Genomic DNA, 13460 nt, shown 5'->3' on the forward strand with positions numbered 1-13460 from the left:
GCAATGCTTTGAATTAACACAAAAATTTATGTAGACCGTTTGCAACACACGATTTGTGTTGAATTTAACACAAAATTTCTAAATGTGCAGACTTATCACAATATGTTATAGAATTTTTTTTGTAGACAATTTTATTCTCTACAAATTATCTCTAATAAAATTTTTTCAAATTCCGTATTGTTTTCTAGTCATTATCATTTTAAGGAGGTTCTACCGCAACTAGTGAGTCAAAATAGTGTTTGAATATTTTTGTTTGCTAAATTTTTCTAATAGTTATGAAAATTCATTATTTTAATTTAAAATAACATAACGAATTCATAAATTAACATTTATTACATATTTAATTTAAGAAAGTAATAAAATGACTTGGTTATTTTTGACTCATATGATTTAATAAAAAGATTTGGCAACAGCGCCCTCTAACTTCTTACACATCGATATTCAAATTAAAGCGGGAAAAATTTATTTCTAATCTCGTTTCTATTATTAATGTATTTCTGTCTTTGTTTTTTCTCTCAGCTGCTCCCGCGACGTTGCCAAACCCTCAATAATTTGTATCTCTGTCGATAAACGAGATTAAATAATAAAGCTCAATTTGAATTATTTAAATAATTACAACGGTAACACCATATTGTTAAAATCTTATCATATTCTAAAAATATTAAAGTTTATGGCATATGGTCTTTTATTTCTTAAACTTGGGAGGTTAATAATGAAAATAATCGAACAATCATGACGGGAGCTTGTCCACCATAAGAGCCTGTGTATAAGAACTTTAAAAACGTCATTTTTAAATATTTTTTTCTAAAAAACTAGACGGTGAATCATATTCAAATTTTGAGAATACATATATAAAATACTTCGTTACATATATACTAACTTTCAAATTTTAAAGTTGGAAAATCCTTTTTACAATAGATTCGGTCGAACCTCCTTAATGTCAAGCTCTTGAAATCATTCAAAACACTCTCTTTTCAAAAAGTCGACATTAAAATGAAAGTGACTAGAAAACAATACGGAACTCAAAATAATTTTGTCAGAGAAAATTCGTAGGAAATAAAATTAGCTACAGAAATGATTCCATGTTCTTCAGACACGAGTTACATAAATTAATTTAAATCGCAACTATAATTATCAATACTAAGAATGAAAACTTACCAATAACGCCAACAGTGATGAAAAAATTTTCTAAATTACTTCTTGGAATGATATTTTGTACATTGTCAATAACAAATTCGCCGGAAACTTCCATATTCCTTCCGGCATCAGACCCGTAAATACGAACATTGCGAAAAAGTTTCGGTTGACTTCTTCCGTGTTTATTGATAGCATAAACTGCTAAAGTATAATCATAACCAGGCTCCAAATCGTTGAGTTGAAAAGTTGGCCGTAAATTTTCCGTCCGATAAATAGGCGGAGCCTCACCTATCTTTCCTTGGTCACTTTGGGGCGTTTGAAGAGTCTGTGAAGTTTGGAGCAATTGCGTCTCTACCATGGACCCACGTACTTCCAGCAGGAAGTGCTGAGGTAAACCACCGTCCGAGCCGGGAATGCAATTGACTTCAAGTGCACTACTCTCGTTGTGAAGAGTACAGTCTATTGGAGATTGTGGTACTTCTGTAAGTTAAAATTAATTTTTTATTTTTTTTACGTGTCTTTGTAAATAATTATTATTATGTAATTAATAATATTTTTTTTTTTATTAAAAATTTTAAGAGTATTGCTTATTAAATTTTAATTATCGTATAATTCATTAATTTTAATATCTTTATTATATTGGTTAACCGAAAATGTTAAAGTTATCTCTTGTGAAACTCTGAGAACTTTGATGTCGGAAACTTGGTCGTCTTGGGCTTGTAAACATGACTAAATAATTTACGAAAGCATCTTTAAGCTTAAGTAACCACAGAATAGAAGCAAGTTAAACAATTTAATTGTCTAGTGTATTGTGCAACATAAAAAAATTTATATTTTTATTTTATATACGAAAATATATAATTATATTAAACGGCAAAAATTTATGTATGAATATAATGTTCATATAACTTGAAAATATATTTTTTCTTATAACATAAACTATAAAAGAATATATATATTTTACTATAGAGCATTGTATATTTTCAAAATATAATTTCCCGGTTATAAATTCCAATATAATGAAATATAATCGAGACATATATTTTAAAGTATAGTAACTGCTATAAAAAAAAATAATTTTCATTATATTTTTCCAACATATCGCATTATATATTGGATAATATACTTAAAAATATATAATATAAATATTTTTTCAATCGGCAAAATGAACATTCAATTTATCAGTTTAACTCAGGAAATAAAATAAAGGTACAGATTAATAAAGAAAGAACGGATATCTCAGTACATATTAAGTAGATCTGACCATATAGATGTTTACATGTAAGTGTGCGTTTCAATCAGGGGATGTCAATTTACAACTCTGACTTAAAAAAACTGAATTAAGCTTTTTTAGGTTTACAACTTGATATAGGCTTGGAATAAACCTTTTAGACTTTAAATTTTATAAGTCGATAATATATATTAACTGATATATTAACATTATAAAATTACTTATGTGTTTATAATTTAATTTTCAATATATGGAGTTCATATAACTTGAATATATGCCAACATATAATATTATATATCATGTTTGTATATTTTGAAAATATATAATCATATAATTAAAACGGCAAAAAAATAGTTATTCTAATATATATGACTTCTTATATAAATAATTATATTGGAATATAAAATGTGTTATATTATTCAGTATAATTTTAGGATATAAGATTTCTTCATGCGGGTGGGTAAAAAAATATATAACAAAGTAACTATTAATATGTTAATTGAATAAATAATTTTTAAAAAAATACGATGGTTTTTACGCGTTTTTAATAGCGCACAGATAATAGAAGAGATTAAAGTCAGTGGCACATCAGGGGTATACATTACTCAAAGAATAATGCCAGTATGCTGAGTGAATATCATGTGATAAAGTGTGTATAAATATTATTAAATTTATTACTTTGATGTTGGTGAAGCTGAGTAATTTACGTGAGCAAAAATTAATCGTAAATTAGAACCGTGTTCTTGGAATGAATATATGATGCATAATATTTAACGTATATATTAGGGTGGCCCAAAAAAAACCGACTATTTTTTTTTTCGAGTCTCTTATGAAAATTTGTGGTTTTCGATGTTTTAAGAAGCCTCTCTGAAAATTAGCTCGATAAAAAATTTTCAAGAGGTCGCTCACGAATTTTGAAAATATCAAAAATGATTGAAATTTGAATTTTTTTTTTCAAATTTTTTTCTTTCTCGTGGCAGCAATAGTTTATATTTGTGAAATCATGACTACGCTGAAAATCTAAGCCCAAAATTTAAATATTTAAACCTCGCTCAAGAATTTTGAATGTTTCCGAGTGCTGTCTTTTGAACGTTTTCGAGCGATCCTTGAATATTGATAATAAAGCTTCTCAATTTTTTTACAACCAATTTGCATCACAATAAATGAAAATATAACCCAAGAAATAGAAATAATAAGTTATTTACATACTTTTTTATTTTTTAATTCAATTTTTAGATTCTTCGCTTATTCAAAACTTACCAAATTTTATTGTTTAAAACTGTCTTGTATATTTTTGGTTATGCAAAAGTTATATTTTAGTGAAATGACAATAATTGAGTTATAAAAAAATACAAAAACTAATTCAAAGTATTAGTCACATATTATCAGTTAATATTCAAAATTATTGAGCACCGTTTAAATATTTAAATTTTGGGCTGAAATTTTCAGCATAGACATGATTTTATAAATATAAACTATTGCTGCCAGAAAGAAAAAATTCAGAAGTAAAAAATCCGAATTTCAATAATTTTTTATATTTTCAAAATTCGTGAGCGACCTCTGGAAAATTTTTTATCGAGCTGATTTTTGGAGAGGCTTCTTAAAACATCGTAAGCCAACAAATTTTCATAAGAAACTCGAAAAAAAAATAGTCGGTTTTTTTTGGGCCACCCAAATATATATAGAAAAAGACATTAAATCACGAAGATGACGATTTTTTTTTTATTTTTTACTTTTTAAAAAACTTTTTTTTTTGTCAAACCATTTACAAGATATTCATGCCTCAGACTTTTTTTGAACTACAGACTAACTGACGTCCACGATACATATTTTTTTTTGAACTTTTTTTTATTATAATACGTATCGGACAACTTAATGAAAGTATCAGTCTTATTAATTAGTGTTTCCTCTTTAGATTAATGTGCTTTTTATAACATATAAGTGTAATATGAAAATAATATATACAGTTTAATGCGAAAAAATCGCTTGAGCTCGACAAGTCTGTTATAAAGCATAACCTCTCCGCTTCGCATTCGAGGCGCGCAAAATTAAATGAGCGATCAAGTTGCGCACTTTTAGATATTCCAACACTTTTTTTATAATCGTGAACAATAAAAATAAAAATTTCCAAACCCCGTGCATAATGGAAAATAAATTTTAACATTAAACCTTTTTTTATTTTATTAAATTAAATTTACTATATTGTTATAAAGTTACAAAGTCTCAGTGTTATGCTACGTAATTTCAAGTATTAGTAGTGTAATACCGAGTAATAGTATCATACGCTGTTCCAACTTTCTTTAAAGTGTATTAAACTTTTAATGCAGGTAATTAATTAAAAAAAAAAAATTCAGCAGAGAAAAAAAAAGTTATTCTATAAAGTGAATATGTAATTATTTTAAATGTTAATAAGATATGAATACAGAAAGTACTTGTTGAATAAATAATAAATCGGCTTATTATTTCGAGTTATTAAGAGGTAGTTGTTAAAACTTACTGGCAGGTACGATGTTGAAAATACACGGTGTTCTTTGTCTTCCCACGCTGTTACTAGCCCAGCAACCGAGAGTACCATAATCACTATCAATTAAGGGTGTATACTCCAAAGTACTTGTACGTTCATGATTTCTCGGACGAGAATTTTGAATGGGCAATACATCTCCCTTTGTTCCATTAAAAGTCCAGGAAAATCTTACTCCATCAATTGGAGTTGCTTCAACTTCACAACGTAGCTTAACAGTTTCGTCAAGTAGTGCAACAACATTATTATATTCAAAACCAACTTTACATCTCGGAGCATCTGATTATGAAAGAAAAAAAATAATAAGATAATGATATTCATTTTTTGACAATAATACTTATTTCTAATGTAATAATAGTTCTTATTAATAGTAACCAGCGATTCTTCTTAAAAGGAAAATAAAATTTTATTGTAATCATAATAAAGAACGGGATCGATTAAAGCAGAAAAAATGTCACAGAATTAAAAGATAAGATTTTTTGCTCGCTACTGCTTCCTCTGCTACTTGATATCACTTACTCGCTTTTTCTTTTTTGGAATTGTGAGACAGATTCCTTTGAATATTTTTAACTTTTTTACTAATCGGTACACGGAGAAAAAAATACAGTAAAAATTACAATCTTATAGTAAAATTTACTAGCAGGTATGAAAAAATACATTCTGTATTGTAATTATTACTAAACGTTTAGTAAAATTTACTAGTTAGTAATAATTACATAATAAGATATTCAAAATTACTGTGCATAATGTATTTTTTGCTAAGACGATTATATTTTTTTACTATCTGCATAGTAAATTCTACTTTGTATAGATAAAATTAAAAGTTGGTGGGGATAGTATATACAAATATGTATTATACAAGTTCTGAAACTTTTGTGTAAAGGAGACATCGGGCCGTCAGACATAAGAAAGGACTCGCGCGCGGGAGATCAGGGTTCGAATCTCCGTTGAAACCAAGTGATTTTTTAAAAAACAAAAATCGACACCAACACCAATACAGATGACATAAACAACAATAATAATCAAAATGATAGTAATAATAATAATAAAACGTAAAAGCTGATAAAAATTTAATTTTATTTTTTTCCATTCTAATAGAGTAAAATTTACTTATCTATTTATGAATTTTTCATATAAATCATAAGCGTTTCAAGATTACTATCTAAATTTAGTAATTATTCCCATATTTTTTAGTAAATTTCACTCTATTTTTTTCTCCTTGTAGTATGATTATCTTTTATTTTTTTTAAATTTGAAAATTTTTTTCTGTTATCTGTTAGTTTTTTGAAACATTCTTAAGCAGAATGATTTGAAATATACGAGAAAATATGAATTTTTTTAGGTTGATCCGAGCCACTACATGCTAATTGTGTGTACTTCGATTATTACTATCTCGCTTTACAAACGGTCAAAAATTTTGATTTTTCAAAGTTACATGCAGGACATCTACCTTGAAATCGTATTTCAATTACATGTAATTTTGATGAAAAGTTATGTTTTGCGAGTAACTACCTTAACCAACGACAGTAGTGGATGTTACTACAGTTTGTGTACCACAACAGGCTTGTAGTTATTACTAAATGTGCATGTATAGTGATCCTATATATTACTAGTCAGTAGGAATGGGCGAAATACATCGATGTTTCGACTATCGATGTTTTTTTCGGGAAACATCGTTTTTTTTGGTCGATTTTTTTTAAAGTCGAAACATCGATGTTCGATGTAATATAATGAACCATTGACATCGAAATAGATTTCTACTAGAAATTTAAATAGCGCGCTACGAGCGAGCCTTAATTTCAACCAATAAGGAATTGTGTCCCATTTTTTTGCAAGTTTCGACTATTGACTAACTTCAAGTTTCGTTGCATTTTTATTCAAAGGATTTTAAAAGCTTTCAATTATTGAAAACCTATAAATTAATATTTATAAATTATTTCAAATATTTTTATGAACATAAATATATCAAATGGCTGGAAAGGATATAATCATTTTACATATACCTCGTAAGTACCTAGACAAAGTATATGACAATATTGAATTTAATAATAAATTTGTTCTTAATAGTAAATTATTGATTGATGAATAAATTATTTAACTTTCCTAAAAGTATATTTTTATGATTAGTAATTATTGATGATTAGATTATAATTAATAATAATTTAAAATGATTTTTTTTTTATGTCAAATTTAGTTGTAATTATAACTTTTTCAAATTTTCGCGCGCATTTTCAACATCGATGGCTTCAATGGACGTTTCGATGTTTTTGTCAAAACATCGATTGTTCACTGGTGAAAAATATCGAAAATCGATAGTCCGGTGTCGATTTTTTTTTGCTAACATCACCCATCCCTACTAGTCAGAATATATGTATCCCCGATTGCGGTAAATTCTACTACACCTTTTTTTACATGTGCGCTTTATATAATTTAGCCCCAAGTTTAAAACAAAAAAACTTTTTCTGTATATTTTGAAATAAAATTACTTACATTTCATGTAAATAAATATCGGCAAACTTCTTGACTCTCCGACATTATTTTTAGCAAAACATGAATACTCTCCAGAGTATTGAAGAGTCAAGATCCTCAACGTTAAAGTATTGGCAGCTATCAAGATTCCTCTTGCGACGTCATGTTCTAAACGTGTATCCTGAAATAACCACAAAAAAATTGTAAATTTTGATTTATCATATCTTAATAAAAAGCATTAACAAAAATTTTCGCAAAAAGTTATAAGTTATAAAATATCGAACGTTATTTAAATGCAATTGTTATTTTTATTAATTTTGAAATTTATTGTTTTAATTTGTTTGACTAATATACAGTGAACATTGAAGAGTAAATAATCAAATGAAATCAATGAGGCCAAAATCATCGATTCATTTAATAATCATGTGATCACCACAAAAAGTTATTTGTATTTAACTTTAAATCCAGTAAATTTCTTATTTACATTGATTAGTTGATTGTGAAGAAAAAAAAATACAATTAAGCAAATTAATTGTTGAATTAGAATTATACTCTGTGTTTGCATAGATATTTCCATAATATATCAATTTATTTTACCACCTTCGGTTGAATACTCACTCAAGCTAATTATTTACTCTAAAAACCAATAGTTGGATGTAATACAATATCTCCAATTGTATAATAATTTTGGATAATGGATTATGCTCTGATATTATTGAAAATAATTTTGAATAATTATGTGTAATGGTAATAATAACAATGATGTTTTTTATTATTATTGTTTTATTTATTTTATTGACACGGTGATTTAATGATTATTTTTTATAAATGTATTCTTATTTATAAAAAAAAAATTAAAATAATGTTACAATGTAAAAAAAAGGTGTAAGAATGGATTTATTAGGTACCGGTGGGTAATAAGGTTTAGTTAAGGGAGATTTTGAATGGAAATGAAAATATTGCATTTAGTTATCGAAATGTATCATTAATCTTTCTCAATATATTAGCCATAAAATGTAATGGTAATTTTTGACATAAACAAATCAAAAATTATACTTTTACAAAAACCATAGAATAAACCTTATTTTACTAAGGTAGGGTAATAAGGCCTACGGGTTAAACAAACTGGAATAGTTTAATTATCCCGGGTCAAAAAATTAGATCTGTTTTAAAATAAATGATAAATTCAAATATTTTTTCGTTATTTCTAGTTTATAAATCGTATTTATTTTATATAGGAATTTAATCTGTTTTTGCCCGTACTATTCCTTATCCAGGCCAGAATCAGACTTATTTTCGTATGATATTTAGTCTGTTTTAAATCGCTTTTAGACTAAAAACAGACTTTTATATTATAATTACTGGTTTGTGTTCAATTGTTTTTAAGGACAAAAACAGACTTTATTTACTATTATTTTTAGTCTGTTTTTAATCGCTTTTAGAGCTAAAACAGGACTTTTTAAAAATATAAATAATAATAATAATCTAGACTTATAAATTTATTTTAATTTTCTTAATATTTGAAACGCTAATGCGCTTCCGTAAAAAGATGTCCCAAGAATTTTGATGTTTTCTAATGCCAAAATATTTTCGATTTTATCCGGCAAATAAGAAAAATTTTTTAGACATTTTAAGAGTTATTTTATCACTTTTATTCAATGCTATAAATATTCAGTCAAGACAACTAAAAATTAAGCTGTCAAACTTTCATTAACTGCCGACATTTTTAAACAAAAGACACTAAATAAATAGTGAACAAAACATAATCAATTCTGTAACTTAATATTTTTTTTATAAATATTACCCATAAATAAAAATTTTATAAGTCCATGATTTAATCTGCTTTTGTCCTTGCCAATTTTCAGAACTAAAATTTTTTAAAGTTCAAGAATTAATCTAGTTTTGTCTGCCCGTAACGCAATTGTTTTTTAAAACAACAGGTCGAAAACAGCTTAAAATTTTTGTAAAAGTTGAAAAACAGATCAAATAGTCCAATTAGACTAAAATCGGATCAAATATTTCGGTCCAGGTAGATCAAAAGCAGATCGAAATTTTGATAGAAGTTTAATAACAGACCTAGTAGTCCAAATACAGTTCAGTTAGACCAAAATCAGATCAAATTTTTCGACCCGGGATACTTAATAAAATTGGTATTAGAGATGAATCATCACTTAAATTTAGCAACAATACTTTTTAAGAGTCGGAAGACTAGATTTTTTTTTATAATTTCTTCTGCGCTACGATATCATATGACGGATAATGAAATATAGAAGACAGGGAACGTGGTATCGGAACTCTATAAATTTGTCGTAACGTCTATGCAAGACCCTTCTACTAGAGTAGCCTTTAGCGGAGGCGATTATTTTAAATATCATTCCTGTCCCTTAAGCCTTATTATCCGACAGGCCTTATTACCTGCGGGTACCTTATATATTGAAAAAAACTTATTCACACATATAATATAAAATGTAGGGTTGGTTTATTTCAATTTCCATTCACTCTTCCATTTATTTTTTTATTATTTTATTAAAAAATTATTACTGTAATAAAAAACAGAATATCCTAAGACAGACACACGGAAAAAAATACCAGTTAAATTTACGATGCCAACTATACCTTTAAAATAGTAATTTTACGATGTACATTGTAAATTTTATTTGAAACAATACTACCTACCAATAACGTAAAGCCCTAAAAAACTCTTTAGGATAAATTACCAGTATTCACATTATAAAATTACAAAATTTTATGTGATAGAAATTTTAAATAAAAGTATAAAATAATGATCACTCGGACGGGTGTTGGAATCGAACACAGGATCTTTCGATCGAGAGTTGATGCCAGGGACCACTCGGCCTTAGAAAGGCTTATAAGTATGTTGAATGTTAAGATCTATATAAATCTTGTAACCAAACCCAATTCATGAATCAAGTTTTATTTTTGACCCCGGATCACAACTTTTATAATTTACATCGTATGACAACAGAGGCAGCACTATAATATTTATTGCACTAGTGCGCATTTTTCGTGCGCAAGCGCGCGCATATCTCTTTATATATATATATATATATATATATATATATATATATATATATATATATATATATATATACTTCTTTTAATGTATATTCCCGCATGAAAATATCATGTATGGTAAACATATATTAAAAAATATATGTTACAGATATAAATATATATGTGACAATACATGAAATCTTGTAGAGAACTGTATATCGATTTTGGCCGATTTTATTATATTTCTATATATGTTTAATCTTATATGATTTCATATATTTTCGTATAACTCCAATATATTATTTATATATTTGAAAACTTATAATTTCAATATATTCAAACATAAATGTTATTTATACATGGAAATAAATAAGAACACATATATAATTAGTCATTATATGGCACGATATATGTACCATGTATTCAACTTTATAAATTTTTATATATTTTTTGATATATAGAACCATATAAGTCTCCCCATATATGTAAGAATAAATAAAATCTATTCTTTTCTGTTTTTCTCTCTCTGTCATAAGATTCAAACATTGTGTTCAGAATATATATGTGTGCTAGTTTACAAATTTACATATATAATTATCAATATATGTAATACATATATGTGCTAACTTATAAGTTTACATTTATGATTATAAATATATATAATACATGTATTAATTTATAAACTTACGTATATAATTAATTATATTAAAACTTACTATAATATATATAAGAAAATATATATCGTTTTTGGCCACTTATATGGTCCCATATTGATCATATATTTTTCCGTATATATTTATCATATATGGTATTTTCATGTGGGTTGCTGTGTCAATTGTGTATATTTTCATGCTGTTTTCAAACCGAATCACGTTACGAATAGTTTGGCTTCACATATTTTCAATGTCTTCGATATTATAGGGATTCTAATATAGTATTCAAATTGTAATTTTTTTTTTTTTTTTTTACGACGTTGTAATTCTAAGAATGATTTTCAATTCAAGAAGCCTTTGTTAAAATTACGATCTCAAATAGTGAAAAAAGTTCCCAACATACAGTAAATTTTAAAATAAGACATTTGAAAATTGGCGGTAATGAAAGTATAATTCACGATTACGATGTCAACACCATAAATTTTACTGGAATTTTTTCCATGTAGTGTTAAGATGGGCTACCTCAAAGTTTAAAATTATCAAAATATAGATATTTTTTTTTAGATGCAAAAAATAGAGTAAATAAGAAGTAAATGCTACTATAAGATATAAAACACGATATCTTTGATCAATTGGTAAATAAAATGATTATTTATTTCGATGAAAATTCGAAATAAAATTATCATAATTTTCATTAAAAGTCAAAATGATTTCCAGCCAATAAAACGATGTTAAAAAAAAAAACTTTTAATCAGCGAAACAATATCAAAACCGTCTAAGAATTCTTCTGTTACGTTTATTTCTTCTAAACTCATCGACTTTAATTCTAACTCCGCGTTTTCTAAATTCTGTTTTTCTCGGTCCTTTTCTTTTTTTCTCATTTTACTCCGTTTGGAGAAACGACGTTGATTACGCATACAAAGCTCTTGATTCGATGCTGATTGATTTGCACTGTCAAGTGGAGATGTGCAAGTCTCATGCTCATCTAGTCGATTTTGAAGTGGTATTGCTGCCGGCATACTTGAAGCCATGAACATCTCTCTCGTTACTACAATAGGACAGCTCTCCCTTAATTGGTTTGCTGATTCCTATGATTTTTATAGTTGCGGAAAATTAATGTGCCAATTTAAAATAAAAAAAAAAAAATGTAATTTTGTAATACTAGTAATGCAAACCTCAAATACTTTATTTGATAAAAGTCTATTTCTATTTATAATTATGTCTTAAGCGGCTGATAACTTTCGTGTGGCCCAAAAAATTGCAACAATTTTTAAAAATGTACATCGGACCTTAAAAAAAGTAAAGGGAAAGCAAAATGAGGACAAAATGAGCCATTTAAAAATTTAACTACACTGATAGAAGGATTTCTTAGTATTAAAAAAGATTTGTTAATATTTAACAAATTATTTCTTAACGGAGCTTTAGTTAAGAAATATTTATTAATATTTAACAAATCATTTCTTAAACATCATTTTTTTGTATTTAATAAATATTTATTAGCATCTAATAAACGATTTGTTAATATTTAATAAACGATTTCTTTCCATTTAAAAAATGATTTATTAGTATTTAATAAATCACTTTTTAACATTTAATGAATCACTTTTTAATAATTAATAAATGAATATTTTATATTTAATATATTTTTTATTATTTGAACAAATTTTTTTTTTATATTTAAGAAATTATCTATTAACTTATTTATTAAAATTTAATTCATAAAATCACACAGTTCAAGAATATATATCTATATATGTTTTTGCATGCAGCTACACACATTCATTAATATTTATATTTATAAACAAAAATAACTAAAACAACCATCGTATAAAATTTTCTGTTCTTTTAATTTCAAAATACAATTTCATAATAATTAACACTATAACTAGAATAAACAAATTAAAATTTCTTATATTAAACTACGCTGAGAAATAACATAAAATCCGTTTGATAGTACATGTGTTTTTAATGGTTTTATATTTGATTAAAATTGAACTGAATAAAATTAACAAGGCTTCCATATTTTCATAGTCATAATATGGATGACAATTTACAAAACACTTCTGATATAAATATTATTTAAGTATATGAGAGCTTCAGTTGTAGGTTACGTTTAACCAACAATGCAAGCTAGAACGGAGTAAACAATATGACGTCGCAACGACACACACATATAGCTTTTTTAATACTTGTACACCACTACAGGCTCGTGTGTAGCCCTCTACCGACAAATTCGTCTAAGAAATATTTATTAAATATTAACAAGCCTTGTTTGGTGCTAACAAATATTTCTTTTATGTTAATAAGACTTTGTTAGCATTAAAAATATTTCTTAATAATAAAGAAGTTACTTATTTCATTATAATAAATATTGTTAATAATTACTAAATATTTGTTAAATCCAAAAAAGTCAGTTGAGAAAAATTTAATAAAT

The 13460-nt window shown here is 26.3% G+C and overlaps 1 protein-coding gene across 1 annotated transcript in view; it reads right to left on the reverse strand.

The window, feature by feature from the left end:
* The window catches only part of LOC103579458 (synaptogenesis protein syg-2), a 139255-nt gene that overhangs the window by 15170 nt on the left and 110625 nt on the right, over positions 1 to 13460 (reverse strand). The window contains exons 8-10 of the mRNA XM_053741620.1: positions 7380 to 7539; positions 4866 to 5168; positions 1159 to 1617 (exon numbers count right to left, since the gene is read on the reverse strand). Coding sequence (XP_053597595.1) covers positions 1159 to 1617; positions 4866 to 5168; positions 7380 to 7539 — 922 coding nt within the window. The remainder of the gene's footprint in view (positions 1 to 1158; positions 1618 to 4865; positions 5169 to 7379; positions 7540 to 13460) is intronic.

The sequence above is a fragment of the Microplitis demolitor genome, chromosome 8 (assembly GCF_026212275.2).
Source record: "Microplitis demolitor isolate Queensland-Clemson2020A chromosome 8, iyMicDemo2.1a, whole genome shotgun sequence".
Classification (NCBI taxonomy): Eukaryota; Metazoa; Arthropoda; class Insecta; order Hymenoptera; family Braconidae; genus Microplitis; species Microplitis demolitor.